The sequence below is a fragment of the Zychaea mexicana genome (assembly GCF_025766255.1).
Source record: "Zychaea mexicana strain RSA 1403 chromosome Unknown BDB00scaffold_10, whole genome shotgun sequence".
Classification (NCBI taxonomy): Eukaryota; Fungi; Mucoromycota; class Mucoromycetes; order Mucorales; family Lichtheimiaceae; genus Zychaea; species Zychaea mexicana.
The window spans coordinates 467,799-482,324 of record NW_026516673.1 but is presented as its reverse complement, the minus strand read 5'-3'; the positions used below and the strand labels follow the sequence as shown (position 1 = coordinate 482,324).

At 43.1% G+C, this 14,526-nt stretch overlaps 6 protein-coding genes across 6 annotated transcripts; 3 read left to right on the top strand and 3 right to left on the bottom strand.

Annotated features, from left to right (window-relative positions):
* Positions 1 to 150: 150 nt before the first annotated feature.
* On the bottom strand, positions 151 to 3,245 carry BDB00DRAFT_951933 (uncharacterized protein; the record flags this gene model as incomplete). Its single annotated transcript, XM_053129594.1, has 9 exons — positions 151 to 337; positions 415 to 630; positions 704 to 874; positions 957 to 1,061; positions 1,136 to 1,180; positions 1,260 to 2,049; positions 2,117 to 2,792; positions 2,929 to 2,976; positions 3,101 to 3,245. 9 exons carry the CDS (start codon positions 3,243 to 3,245, stop codon positions 203 to 205), a joined length of 2,331 nt encoding a protein of 776 aa, XP_052983538.1. The 3' UTR covers positions 151 to 202.
* Positions 3,246 to 4,141: 896 nt separating this feature from the next.
* Positions 4,142 to 5,511, top strand: BDB00DRAFT_805763 (uncharacterized protein). The gene is made up of 6 exons (XM_053122213.1): positions 4,142 to 4,286; positions 4,372 to 4,432; positions 4,494 to 4,519; positions 4,610 to 4,769; positions 4,837 to 4,978; positions 5,083 to 5,511. The coding sequence occupies exons 1-6, from the start codon at positions 4,249 to 4,251 to the stop codon at positions 5,436 to 5,438; spliced, it is 783 nt and encodes a 260-aa protein (XP_052983537.1). The 5' UTR covers positions 4,142 to 4,248; the 3' UTR covers positions 5,439 to 5,511.
* On the bottom strand, positions 5,512 to 7,468 carry BDB00DRAFT_805759 (Hydroxyethylthiazole kinase family-domain-containing protein; the record flags this gene model as incomplete). The annotated part of the gene is made up of 5 exons (XM_053122212.1): positions 6,871 to 7,468; positions 6,460 to 6,783; positions 5,841 to 6,356; positions 5,739 to 5,775; positions 5,512 to 5,674 (listed from the first exon to the last, which is right to left on the bottom strand). The coding sequence occupies exons 1-5, from the start codon at positions 7,328 to 7,330 to the stop codon at positions 5,515 to 5,517; spliced, it is 1,497 nt and encodes a 498-aa protein (XP_052983536.1). The 5' UTR covers positions 7,331 to 7,468.
* A 3-nt stretch (positions 7,469 to 7,471) lies between these two features.
* BDB00DRAFT_805756 (ATP-dependent RNA helicase HAS1) lies at positions 7,472 to 9,660 on the bottom strand. The gene is made up of 5 exons (XM_053122211.1): positions 9,349 to 9,660; positions 8,999 to 9,235; positions 8,287 to 8,903; positions 7,871 to 8,191; positions 7,472 to 7,779 (listed from the first exon to the last, which is right to left on the bottom strand). Exons 1-5 carry the CDS (start codon positions 9,605 to 9,607, stop codon positions 7,579 to 7,581), a joined length of 1,635 nt encoding a protein of 544 aa, XP_052983535.1. The 5' UTR covers positions 9,608 to 9,660; the 3' UTR covers positions 7,472 to 7,578.
* A 557-nt stretch (positions 9,661 to 10,217) lies between these two features.
* Positions 10,218 to 10,650, top strand: BDB00DRAFT_805753 (uncharacterized protein). The gene has a single exon (XM_053122210.1). It carries the CDS (start codon positions 10,287 to 10,289, stop codon positions 10,479 to 10,481), a length of 195 nt encoding a protein of 64 aa, XP_052983534.1. The 5' UTR covers positions 10,218 to 10,286; the 3' UTR covers positions 10,482 to 10,650.
* A 784-nt stretch (positions 10,651 to 11,434) lies between these two features.
* Positions 11,435 to 13,446, top strand: BDB00DRAFT_757090 (kinase-like domain-containing protein; the record flags this gene model as incomplete). The annotated part of the gene is made up of 7 exons (XM_053118959.1): positions 11,435 to 11,599; positions 11,798 to 11,920; positions 12,076 to 12,242; positions 12,351 to 12,730; positions 12,867 to 12,930; positions 13,029 to 13,290; positions 13,354 to 13,446. The coding sequence occupies 7 exons, from the start codon at positions 11,435 to 11,437 to the stop codon at positions 13,444 to 13,446; spliced, it is 1,254 nt and encodes a 417-aa protein (XP_052983533.1).
* Positions 13,447 to 14,526: the final 1,080 nt, after the last annotated feature.

Sequence of the window (14,526 nt, the reverse complement as noted above, 5' to 3'; positions counted from 1 at the left end):
AGGCTTATATTATTACATGAGGCTACAAAATAAGCGACTATAATAGCCGAGAAAGGTTGTTGTACATGATGCACCTTAGAGGTGGAATGACAAACGTGCAAGATATGACCAGTAGCAGAGGGAAATCAGAGACACAATTTATTACATATGCTGGTTTGTGTTAATGGGAAATTATACTACGGCTTGTACAAGCTCAAAGGGTTCACCAAAGAGTACACTTCTTTTGCGGATTCATGTAGCTTCCAGATGGACATTGAAAAGCTTCTGAAAACTTTGGATTATTTTGGAGAGGACCAATAACTCTGAAACGTTCCAAGGCATGCGGATCCGTGGTTGCCTATAAAGTAGTATTGCATGAATATGCAACCCATTTAAAATATATAAGGAAATCATATAGGATAGGATAGACTTTACCAATACAAAGGAAGATTCCGGCCGTCGCATACTGCACCAGTCCCTAGCAAAACTGACAAAGAACAAGGCTTCTGGTGATAGATTGATTCCAGGCAATCTCTCGTGCTTTGGTTGCGGTTGACCACTAGCTAGCGGGCCACCAGTCCACAATTGCTCAAAAGCAGTGTATGCTGCGACAACACCTCCATTATCGGCCATGTTCTCACCTAGGCTCAACTAATTTTTTTTATCATTAAAATCGGTTGTCAATATGGTCCACACGACGTAAAATTTATGTATTTCAAAATACCTTTCCGTTTAGATGAACTGTCTTATTGTTGGGTCCTTGGAACGAGAATCCATTGTACTGCTCGATAAAACATTGCGATCTCTCCTCGAAATGTTGTGCTGTTGCGGCTGACCACCAGTCATTCAATTTGCCATCAGGATCGTATAGCCGACCACTTCGATCAAATGCATGCTACAAGTAATAATATGTGAAATTGTCAGCAAATTGTCTTCCATACAGCATACTACTATTCACATGTAGTGTAAATACTCACAGTAAGCTCATGACCAATGAGGAAACCTAATGAGCCATACAAGAGATAATCAGGTACATCCGGGCTGTAGACAGGGCTTTGAGCAATACCGGCCAGTACTGCGATCTGTTGTCAAGAACTCATTAGAAAAAAAAGCCAACTGATAGACACAATATAACGAAAACTTGAAGATGGATTACCTCATTCACCGATGGGTTATAGTATGCGTTTACCGTATCTGCAGTCTGTGTCCAAAAACATACGTTTAATAATGTTGTTTAATAGAAGGAACAAAACATATGGAAAAATTGAGAAATGCATTACCATATGCCACTCATTCTTGTCTAGCGGTTTATCAATCTTGGAGCGCATCATATTGACCTGCCATGCCGTGATGCTCAGCTCAGTTGCCATGAACGAATCTTTTGAAACAGTAGCGGTGCTATAATAGTCTTGTAGAGCTTGCGGGACACGCTCATCGGGCGACAAGGTACTATAAGCGACCTTGTACTTGATTGCGTTGGCCTTTTGAATAGCGGCCTCAAGTGTCTGTTTGTCAAGCCATTCACTACCTGCCAAAAGATTCAACAAAGTTTCATGGACTGTGGCAATGATATTTTCGAGACGGTCACGTTCTTGATCGCCGCCAAATTTGCGCATGACAAAGTAACGTCCTTGCAACATGCCGAGCGAGCCATCTGTGTAGCTAACACAGGTGCGGTATCGAGGAGGAATGGCTGTTGTGCCACCCAGCAATTTCGTGTATACAGGCTGCCATGCGTCTCGTGAATCCGAATCAAGAGCATAGAGCCATTTTAGAAGCGTTTTAACCATAAAATAGTCTTTGATGGCTTGATCCATGTTGGCGTTCTGCTGTTGTTGTTGCTGATTGGCGCCATCAGTGCTCGCTGTTGTAGCTGATGAACTCTTCTGAAGCAGGGAAGTCAGATTTGCAAAGTATGAGGGGGTTTGTACGATGGCGTAGTCTGGTGCAGATGATCCTGGCGCCGTCAGCGACTCAAAGTAATTCTTCCAATCAATCAAGGGGTATTTGGCTTGCAGATCGGCCAAGGGCATAGGGTTATACAGTTGTCGAGGATCTTGAAGCCGATCTCTGAAATAATTAGATGATATATATGATTAAGACCATGTTCGGTGATACCATGTGTATAATCACTTACGGATCCAAACTAATGGAGGCCAACTGTTTCTCAAATTGTATAAAGCGATCAACGGTGGCGCTAATTTCCGCCTTGGAAAGCAACTTTAGGTTTGCCTCTTGCGCCTTCTGCGATTTGAGTGCAGCAATCCCGCCGACACTACTACTGCCACTGCTGGTGCCAACAGCTCCGCCACCCAATGCCTTATCCAATAAGTCAACCATGCTTTGGCGATAAATTTCAAGACCGTCTGGCTGGGCGTAATACGCTTTGGGAAGCGTTAGACTAGGCTGGCTCAACTTGATGGCGTAGATATCAGGCTGCTTATCGTCGGCATCGATGTATGTGTCGAATAGCGAGGATGCCGCTTGGTTACTGTCCAACTCGATTATTGCAGCGGTCAATGCTTCGACGTCAACAGCATTCCCATTTTCGAAAGCAGCCATCACCTTAGCAATCAGTGGATAGGCCGGAGTTGGTCCTTGTGCATCAATTGCGGCAACGTCCATGCATACGTTATAGTAGTCTTGGACTTTTTGAAAGTTTTGCTCGTCAATTTGCTTTTGTTCTGAAACATGGAAATCTTTCGGAACATCTTGCCATGTAATGCTTTGGATCAGGTCGTCATAAGTGCCTTCGTATATGGCGCGCATCGTATCTTTATTCTCGTCATCGATGGTGGTCAGAGTACCGGTACCTGCATCGTTAAATAAGAGATATTAAAAGATAGAAGAAAATATGCAGGAGTTAAACTGTGCTGCCTTATTTGCAATTTTTCTCTGTTGATAAATTGCAACAAGGAAAGCTTTTAATCAACGAAAGCAACTACGTACGGGTTTTGTCGTCAGGTATGGTAGGATTGCTTTTAAGCCAGTTCCCGCCTGGATTTATGAGCAGTGTGTAATATGAAATGCTGTTAGTCAACCAGTGACGGTTATGGAGAGTACATCGTCTCTCTAAAAAGATGAAAATATCTATACTCGTAAATGTTAACTAAAGACATACATGCGTATTGATAAAAGTCGTCGCACGGATCAGCGTTGAAGTCAGCAAACTCTTTAATTGATTTTGCTGCTTCAATGCAAGGTTGTGTCTGACATTCTGGAGCGGCTGCTGGAACTGGATCTGCGCCCACAAAAAGATCAAACATAGATGAAGAAGTAAGGAGAGAAAAAAAGAAAGGAAAGCAGAAACAAGAAAGTTGCACTGTATATTTATACATGTACGTGCTGCTGTTGTTATTGCTACTGCTATTACTATGTACTCATCTCACAAACAAGCAAGTATATAATAACTGCGCCGCTATTTTCCTTGCTTCCGCTAAATCCGCTCCTTTCTCCTTTCCTGCTCCCTTCTCTTCTGGTGCTGCTTTGTTTCATTACTCCTGAATATGAAACCGTAAATGTTATAGCCTTTGCACATGTATGACAATGCAATATAGAGAGTTTCTTACAAGGGGGTTTCTTAAACATGGAAAGCATTTTAACGGATATGCTTTAAGAACATTTTCTTCCATTTAGTCTAGAGGAAGACTAAGAGTAAGCACATCGGATTAAGGTTGCCCTTACCCATAAATATTACAAATTCGACGGTATCAAGAAGGAACTTCGAAGAAGACGTTAATCTAGCAAAGCCAAGATCTTATGCGGATTAAAAGTTATTGTATCTATAGCATCCAGAACTTTTTTTACATTATTCTAAAAGAGTACAACGTTACATGAATTCTCTTTATTTCATGCTAGGTGGAGCACTTGAATATAATTTTCCATAATTGTCATTACAAGTTAAAACTACACATATACAGCATATACAGCAACCCATCGTGCCTTTTTAATACATAGATTTCGAAAAAGAATGATGATGAATAGTATACGCGTTGGAGCATATCGATGACCTCTACTGAGCGACACATTTCCTTGAGAACAGTTGTAACAACTGGTGTTTCTCTACCTAGCCAAATGACACAAACAGGACATTTCCTCTCATGTGGTCATGTGGTACTATATAATAACTGATGGAAAGCCATGGCATTTCACATGCAAGAGTTAACCCCGCAAAAATGCTTCGGTCCAATTGCTTTAATTCTTATGTGTCAGCCCTTTTTCTGTTGTCGACGAACACGCTCCTCTTTCACACACAACACATAACCTACAATGCAAATCAAAGACAACACTTTCATTGTTACTGGCGGGTAATTTTTACCTTTCATTAACATGCTATGCAGACGATCTGAAGCCAAGCCATGTTACTGACAATGCGTGTTGTGATTTATGTAGCGCAAGTGGCCTTGGTGAAGCAACTGTCAAGGAACTTATCCAACGTGGTGCCAGCGTTGCTGTAAGTTAAAGCACTGCTCGCACAAAAATACATGTGATTAATAATTATCTGTCATTGAAAGATTTTTGACCTGAACGACGAGGGAGCGTAAGTTTTATCATTCTGTCAGCTATGGTGGGATGATGATGGAATGTATTTGTTGCGTGTGTTACAATGTAATTAATTACGTTATATCAGTCAGGAACTCGCTCAGTCTCTTGGTCCCAAGGCATTCGCTGCTGGTAAAGTGGATGTCACTTCGGAAGAAGCTGTGAAGACTGCTATTGAAAAGACCGTGCAAAAGTTTGGCAAGATTGCTGGTGTGGTTAACTGTGGTGGCGTTGCCTCTGCTGCAAAGGTAAATAAAATTCAATCGACATCATATAATGTATGAAATATGAGTAACCAAGGTATTTGCTTTACAGACTGCTCGTCGCGGTGATGCTAAGCATACCATGACATTGGACATTTTTGAGTTCACTATTCGCGTCAATTTGATTGGTACTTTTAATGTTTGCCGTCAAGTCGCTCAGGTTATGGCAAACCAGGAACCCTTCACTGAGGATGGTTAGTGTACTGGACTCTCCTTTTATATCCACTGTCATGGATGATCTGGGAGATCAAGTAGAAGGGCTCGAGGAGTTAACTTTGCTAACTGTAAAAAACAATAGGTGAACAAGGTGTTATTATCAACACTGCGTCCGTCGCTTACCAAGATGGCCAGACGGGTCAAACTGCCTATTCAGCATCCAAGGGTGGTGTTGCAAGCATGACTCTTCCTATGGCGCGCGATTTGGCTTCTGTCGGTGTCCGTGTTATGGCCATCGCTCCTGGTATCTTTGAAACAAACATGACCTCTGTTATGCCTGAACGCGCCAAGAAACAGATCATCAAGGACGCCATTTTCCCTAACCGTATGGGTAAAGCACCAGAATATGCTCAGCTGGCATGTCACATCATTGAGAACGGCATGCTGAGCGGTGAAATTATTCGTATTGACGGTGCCAGCAGATTGGGCAAATTGTAAAATAGGAAGTTTTTAAATAATAATAATGTACGAAAACATGTATGTGTATATTAATGAGAAATTATATCAAAGGTTACTATAATTTGATTTCTCGGATCTTTGCATATTGTGTAAGAATGATGGGATCGTTGGTGATGTTGTAAAGCTCATCGATAAGTGCAGATCGGAAGGTGCCTGGGCCGTTTACGTCCAAACGGCTTCCTGCCTTTTCAGAAGCGACCGTGACCGTTAGAAGCCTGTGATCATTATTGCCATCAGTTAGCATATACACAATATAGTCGCCGCTCTATCATTACTTACGCTGCAATAGTAGCAAAGAGGTAGTTTTCACGGTTTACTAAACGATTGTTGTTTTAGTCGATCTTGAACTACAAGAGGGAACACACATAAACGTAAATTTACCTGCAGTGAAACAGCCGACAATAGAGGATACCATACAGCCACTGCCTGTGATACACGCCATCAAAGGATTGCCGTTTTCTATGGCAAACACACGGCTGCCATCCGACACATAATCAATAGCACCTGTCATGGCAACGACGCAACCATACTTTTTGGCAGTTTCCATAACAGCAGTAGCAGCATTTGTTTCGCCTCCATTATCGCCCATAGAATCAACACCACGCAATTGACCACCACGGTTGGCAATATATAGGATTTCGCCCGTGTTACCCTTGAGCACAGCCAGCTTGCACTCATCCAGGAACCGTTGTGTCATCTCGCGTCGATATTTCGATGCTGCTGCACCGACTGGATCAAAAATAACAGGGTTACCATTTTTGGCATTGCTATGCATGGCAGCAAACATGGCATCCGACATTGTGGGCGATAGTGTGCCCATATTCACCACCATGGCACCGTTGATGGCAGCCAAATCATCCACTTCTTCGGTGTTCGTCGACATGATAGGTGATGCGCCTGTGTTTTTTATGTATGTGTATGATTTAATCATCAGATATTGTAGCAGAAGCATGAATGTGGATTGCCGGTTATCCGACCACCTCTCAAATATCCTACTTACCAACAGCCAGAGTGGCATTTGCATTATCGTTAATAACAACATTGTTTGTCATATGGTGAACCAGAGGAGATTCAGACTTGACGCGGGCAGCTGCTTTGACAGCATATTTGACGACATCTTGTTCCAGAGAAGCACCGGGGACATACTCGCGAATCATTGCCAGCAATTCTTCACAAGCATTCTTTGGATCAGCGGCAGCCATGATGGCAGAAACAATCGAAAGGCCGGATACACCCGTAGTATTGGCAAGCAACTCTTTGCCATTGTTCAGCTTGATACCGCCAATAGCGACGTTGGGGATCGGCGGGATGGCTGCCAGGATATCTAGTGATGCCGTATCCATGATGCAACTTTGTTAGCCCCACGTATAAAAGTTCTGTTAGAAAGAAAGCAAAAGGGGAAAGCACATACCTTTGACGCCTTGGATACCGAGCGTCTTTTTGGTCAACTTCTTGGTAGAAGTATCCCAGACAGCACCAATACCGAGATAATCCGCACCAGCGCGCACGGCTTCCAACCCTTCCTCAATGGTGTTGACCGAAACACCAATAATCTTGCTGTGGCCAAGAATTTGACGTGCACGACACATGGGCATGTCATCTTGACCAATGTGAACACCGTCGGCATCGATCGCCAGGGCAACGTCAATACGATCATTGATTATGAGTGGGACATTGAATCGTCGCGTCAGTGCTTTGACCTTGTACGCCAAGTCAATGAACGGACCAGTGTCGAGATCTTTCTCTCGAAGCTGGACAAGTGTTACACCGCCCTCGAGCGCCTTTTCGATTTGACCGAGAAACGTCGCGTCTTTTGGCACGAGCGAGCTGTCAGTGACAAGGTAGAGAGAATAGTCTACTATAGGAGCCATAGCAAAGTTGTTGGGGACAAGGAGGAAAGATCAGGTCTTCTTTCCGTTTATGATACACTGACCCATCTTATACACACTCCGCAGTGTCAATTATACCAGAAGGGTACATTCCTAGTATACACATGAGAGAGAAAGAGAGCGTTTATGTAGATGCAATGATAAAAAAACACAAAATGATGGAAACAGTTTATTGTTGATATATAGTAATAATAATAAAAACACGGCACATTATACAACTTTTTCTTTTTTTAGTTCTTGGAACTTTGGATGGCAAGGTTTACTTTTGGTGGGACATTGAAGCCAAAGGACTTGGCGACCTTGTTGAGATCTAGGCTGTTGACGTTGAAGATTTTCTTGAGACTGAATGAGGCGTATGCTTGGAGATAGGACTTGAATCCGTCGCGTGCAGATTGGTTGAGGTAGTAGTTCTTTTCCACCAGCCTTTCGAGCTATCACGTCATCACAAATTTGGTACTTAGTAAAAACTCTTCTTGCTTGAATAGCTTTCGCTCCCTTCTTTCCTTTCCTTGTTTGTCTTACCTGGCTCTGTACATTGGCAATCTTGCTTGTAGGGAACTGGTATTCGTTCAAAGGCACCTTGGCGTGCTTAAGATACCGCAAGAAACCAAGCTCACTGGGAAGCAAGAACAGTAAGCTCTTGCCACGAGAGCCTGCACGCGCTGTTCGACCGACACGATGGATGTAATCGCGAGGATCATCTGGGGGATCGAACTGAACGATCCAATCTACAGCAGGGATATCCAAACCACGTGCAGCAACGTCTGTGCACAAAAGAATGCCCTTTTCGGCATTGCAGAATTCGAAAAAGGTGGCTGTTCGCTTTTGTTGCTTTTGTTTACCCTATTACGTACAAACATTGATCCAGTACATTTAGTACAGACGTCACGTATTCTGACTTACCATCCGCTCTCAAAGAAAAAAAAAACCTGACTTACGTGAAGTTCTAATACAGGCACATCAATGTAGTTCATCAGTTCGGAATGGTATTTGACAGAATTGCAGCTGGAAAAGAAGACAATAATCTTCTTCTTGACGTTTTTCCGCAAGAATGTAAACAGCAGCAAAAATCGCTTGTCCGATTCGCATACGACGTAGCCTTGCTCCAAGCCTTCAGCAGTCGATGTCTCTTTCCGTTCGTCCACGTTAATGTACAAGGGGCCCTTCTTCAATGAGATTCTAGCAAGATCGGTCACCTTGGTTGTCTGGGTAGCCGAGAACAGCATGGTTTGACGTTCCTTAGGCAGAATTCTGATAATCTGACGCATCTCCTCTTCGAAACCGACTTCCAAAATACGATCCGCTTCATCAATAACAAGTGCCTTTAAGTTCTTAAAGACGAAACCACGGGTGTTTTGTAAATGATCGAGCAAGCGGCCGGGTGTGGCAATAAGCAAATTGACGCCCTTGACAAGCTTGTCGGCTTCGGCTTTACGGTTAGCACCGCCAATGACGATGCCGAATGTATGTTGATGGTGTGCTAATAAGTCCTTGGCAACACCAAAAATTTGTAGTGCAAGCTCACGAGTGGGCGACACGACAACCACACCAGTACCTGAGCAAGACAGAGGAAAAGATGACTCATATTAGTATCATCCTCACTTTGCATATGGCCAACAGCACTCATTTTTAAATAGAAAGATGAAATACCATTTCTAGGCTTGAACTTGAGTTTATAAAGCATTTCGATAGCAGGAATCAAAAAGGCCAAGGTTTTGCCGGAACCAGTCTTAGCAGCACCCAAGACGTCTCGACCTGCCATAGATGCTGGAATCGTACGTGCCTGTACTTCGGTCATTTTGGTGAAACCCATGTCCTTGATACCCTGCTTGGTCTTTTCGCAAACGTCGAGATTCTCAAAGTTGAAATCAATAGCCTTTTCAGCAGCTACATGGACAAATGTATTATGTCAGGCAAAAAAAACCTCTTTCTTTGTTTTGGGGAGGGGGAAAATGCATAAACCACAGATAAATTCGAAGAATATTGAAAAGCATTCTTACCTTGATCAATCGCTTCATCGTCGGCGGTCTTTTTATCGTTGGCAGGTAAATCAGTTTCCTCGTCCTGATCGATCGATTGTTGTTGCTCTTCTTCTTCTTTAGCAGCAGTTTCGGCAGAGATCGATTCAGTTTCTTCTTCTTCGACTTCCTTCTTGACAGGCTTAGCCTTGTTCTTTTCAATTTGCTGCTTCTTTTTGCTAGCCTTGTTGGCGTCCTGCGATTTCTTGCGCTTTTTGGTTTCGACCGGCTTGTTGGTCATGGTAAAAGGTGTGTGTGTAGGTCAAGTGGAGTGGATAAAATCGCTAAGAAAAAAAAAAGGTCGGGCTTGGATTAATTGGGGAAATTTCCAGCAGGCTCACGCAGGATTGTTGTGGCTTGGGTATGTCCCGCTGCTGCTAAGTGGGACATTTTAGCTATCATAAAATAAAGTTTATCACACAAAGCAATCGCATGGCAGCAGTAGAAATAGGAGAGTTTTAATAGACACTGCATGTGTAATTCTATATATACGTTTTCCTGTGCTATATGCTTGTATGATCATGCAATATACTGCGAAGAACAATCACCAGCAGCAGCTGTACGCAGTACATTTCATAGCAGTATCTGCTGTACTCTGGCTAGTTGTCAGTCTCTATGTAAAAGTCGCTCCAATCAGCACTCTGTGATAGGTAATTTCAATTACTTCATGATACAAAAACTGTTCTATATAAACCCGTCCGCCAATTGCACTAACTCATAGAAATGAACTTGATGCTCGATATTACTCGTTCAATGCTAATAACCACAGCGCCATCTCCTCCTGTTCTATGTCGTACCGCTGCGGCTAAGCTACACTTAATAAAGCATGTATGTAATAAGAAATAGAGACACTTCAAATGAGGGTTTATTGCTCTGTCGCAAAGGGTTGGAGATGAGTTTGACTGGGTAGATCATACTTGATGTTTGCTATTAACCATTCTCGTGCTATCCCAGCTGCTACTTGCCACCATCCCCATCGAGAAGACCAGACCTTACCGCCCCCCTTTCACCTTCTACTTTCCCAAGGTTCCTACGAGCACGATAGTAACAAAAGGTCAGGACAGAAGGCGAATGATGATTTTGGGCTTTATACAACCAAGGCTTGTGCAACATGAATTCATAGACCTGGTGCGCCTGTGTGGATGAGCGGAGACGATGTAGGCAAGAAAAGCGAGCGACGTGTGTTGCACATCAGCCATGAATAAAGAAAATGTGTACGACCGTCTGGTCCTCTGAATCACGAGCATGGAACTAAATTGAATGTCATACGGCCATAACCCCCAAACTCTTCTTCTAGCAGTTCTCGTCTCTCTTTTTCTCTTCCTTCCTTCTCTCTCTTCCTCTCTTTTCCTCTTTCGATCCTTTCAACTCCATCCAAACGCTTTTCCTCCCCTACGAAACAACACTCGCCCCCGCAACATATCGACGCTCTTTATAACAAACAACAACAACAACAACAACAACTCGCTCTCCTCCTTTTCAATAGACTCATTCACATAGACAGCATCCAACCCTACCCTCTCCTCTTCCTCTTCCTCTCGCAAAGGCTTGTCTTCTTTTTCCACATCCCAAAAGAACTTCCAGCCTCCTTATTTCCTTTTTACATTTTTTAAAGCATCATCATCCCTCACCCCTTTCGTCGATAGCTCATCCCTTGTTGCGACATATCCAAAGAATGCATATTGCCGTTACAGACAGACGGGGCGCTCCCCGAAATCACAGCAGTTCTGCCAAGGTAATATATGTCTAGAGACATCCACCCAATCGACACCATACATAAATATAAATCAGAGAGGATTATGAAGTCTTCTTCTTGAGTACTCCCTCCCTTGCATCCTCCACATATTTTTTCCCATTTCCTCGTTCTTCTTCCTTGAAAGCAATTTATCAAACCTACCTCGTCCGTCTATCATACGCAAACAAAAAGTTTACGAGCGAAAAGCTAATATATCTCAATTACAAACAAAACACACCATATCACATAAAAAAACGCCCGCTTTACCGTCACCAAATATCCACATCTATCACAACACCTTATACAACACCATTCCTATAGTCAACCACCGTCATGCAAAAGTCGCGATCGGAACCCAACTGTGCCAGCACAGCTGCGTCCGCATTTAGAGCCACAGTAGCCACAGCACACCCCAAACGTAAATCGACCGGCAACCTTCGACGGGCATCGTCATTTTGCAATTCCACCACTAGCGGAGCAGGCTCTAAGGTTTGTTTTGTTTATTTGCTGCTGCTGCTGCTATTGAAAGGAAGGGAGGAGTCAGAGAGGGACGGAAGAGAGAGAAGGGGTGGGGGTGTGCACTACCCGCGTATACACACACAGAGAAGTGTGCAATAATTATTACCAGAAAAACAAAACAAGGGCGGAGAAGGGAATTTTTGGGGACAGTGGTGTAACGTTTGGTGCATCATTTAGGATATTTGGCGTCCACCAGGCTGTTGCGAAATTCCAGATATCCTGGGAAACGCGTATCTGAAGCCTTCGCCTGCCACAGCCTTTCATTTGCGTCCAACGGATCGCTCAAAGCAAGTGACAAAGGTAGGCAGAGGCCTGATTAATTCCATTAGTACAAATCGAGAGCTTGCACCTGTTTGTCGCATTACTACACGGACTGCTCTTTAATAACTGCGATGACCGGAAACTAAAAAAAGATCACCCCACATGTCTTATGCTTGTGATAATTATTCTTCTAGCGCCCTTGGTATCCTCCCAACCCACACTATGAAATCCCGCAATTGCCTCCATTGGCTCGCGCAGAAAACAAGTTTGAAAGCAAAATGCGAAAACTGCTTTCCAAGACTACTGTGCGCTCCACCGATCCACGAACACGCTATACCAACTTTAAGGAAATCGGCACTGGGTAACGATAACCATTCTTTTCTTCTGACAACAACGACAACAGCAGCACATAGAATAACTCAACCCTTATTCTTTGTTCTCTTTACAAATTATGATCCGACTCGTAAAGTGTCAATGGTGCTGTCGTCCGAGCCTCGTATCGTGACAAGCCAAATGTTCAATTGGCCATCAAACGCTGCAAACTCGACCCTGATAGAGAATACCGTGCAGCGATCCTGCGAGAACTGAAGATTATGGCTAGCGGGCACAAGAACCTGATCAAGTTGCGTGAAGTGACGCTTTGCCGTGACGATGTCTGGATTGCCATGGATCTGATGCGTTGCTCTGTATTCGCCGTGCTTTGCCAACGAGGCATCCCCGAAGAATTTGCAGTCCACATTACATGCGAGACCTTGAAGGCCTTGATTTATCTTCATTCAAGGGGATTCTTGCATCGTGATGTCAAGTGTGAGAATCTATTACTTGGTTCCAACGGTGAAGTCAAATTAGGTATGCTACCAACCCCTGAATAGTATTTATCATGCTCGACAGAAACAACTCTACATTCGCCTACAAACCCCCCAAACAAAAACAAAAACAAACATGCGTATTTGTTATTTTATGCTAATCATACAATGTCCATTAGCCGATTTCGGATTATCGGCTCGTGTGGCTCGTGGAAACAGAGACCGGCTGGGCACCACTAAATGGTAAAGTGTGCACACTATTCTGTATGAACAAGAAGAAAAACTGCTGATCGCATAAGGGATTAATCATGTGCTTTGTACCAAAAAAAAAAAAACACCAGGATGGCACCAGAGGTGATCCGTGAAGAATATTACGACGAAAAGATCGACTTGTGGTCGCTTGGCATTACTGTTATTGAGATGATGGATCGTGTGCCCCCGCACTACTTGATTAAGGATGAGGAGGAGCTCTTTGACATTATTGCCACTGAGCCCAGCCCAACCTTCACCTACAGCTACCCGTCCATGTACATGCGTGGTCTTGTTGCATGGCTGCTTGACGAAGATGCGCGCAATAGACCCAGTGCTCAGGATGTTCTTTTGGTATGTAATGCAATGTGTGTGATAAAGTAAGAAAATAGGGCTAACATGATTGATTGCGTGTAGGAAATCGATGCTCATGTCAAGAGTAATCTCCTGCAGTGTGCATCCTCGGTCGAGCTGGTCCGATTCCTCAATCAGGTTTTGCCACAGTACTAACTAAGGGAGTGTACATAGAAAAAAGAAAGGGTTAAACAAGTTCTCTATAGCTCGACGCTACTCTATCCCTTTTTTTCTTTTTATACACTCGTCCAATCTGATCAGACACACACTCACTACTATTGATGATACATTATTACACACCACCAGCTATCCCCTTTATTCCATCATCATCATCATCATCATCAGCACCTCCACCACCATCATCATCCTCATCATCAGCTCTCGTTTCTTCTGTTATAGCATCTCCATATGCAATGCATCGCACCACACACTTATAAGTCTCTATACTATTTATGTTTTAATCTTCTTCTCCACTACTAACTACCTCAACATCCCAACCTATAAACTTTACCCAAAAGGAAAAGCTGCTTCTTTTTCTTTTTCCATCCACCACTACATCGAACCATGACAGCGCATCCCCTACTTGAAAACTCCCTAGTCACCCTTTCCTCTCCTCTTCTTCCTTACTCCTCCATTCCTATTTTCCTTTTAATCCCTATTGTTTTTTATTGTTTGTCAACTTTATATGATCTCTTTTAATTCAACCTGCTATACATTAAAATTTCATTACAACATTTTGTTTTTTATTCACAAACATCAAAAAGACCAGAGAACATACTGTTTTTAAGTGATGATGCAAATATCACATATACTCATATACGTCGAATGATGAGAAGGAGGTGCCAACTATGTGCCTATAGTCTACCCCACGTCTCAAGGCACCTTATAAAGAACTTGCTTCATTCCGATAACGTCTTGTTCCATAGATAAATCAAACGAAGTCCAACCAAGTAAGTCTGTCAGATTGTATATGTATGTCTAGTAGATATCATCCAGTTTCGATATATGCATACAATAGTAACAGCAATATATATCATGCATTTCGTGCTGTTACCTGATGGCTGTAGTATGACGACGTGCAAATAGTAGCAATTACAGCGGTCGTATCCTCATACTTATTCAGATTTGCTACGCGCATAGTGTTTCATAAATTAAACGCATATCCAGTGGAATCACTTACATCGTGTATCAAACACCAAATAAAGGCTTTTATATATACTTGTCTTCTTGCAATTT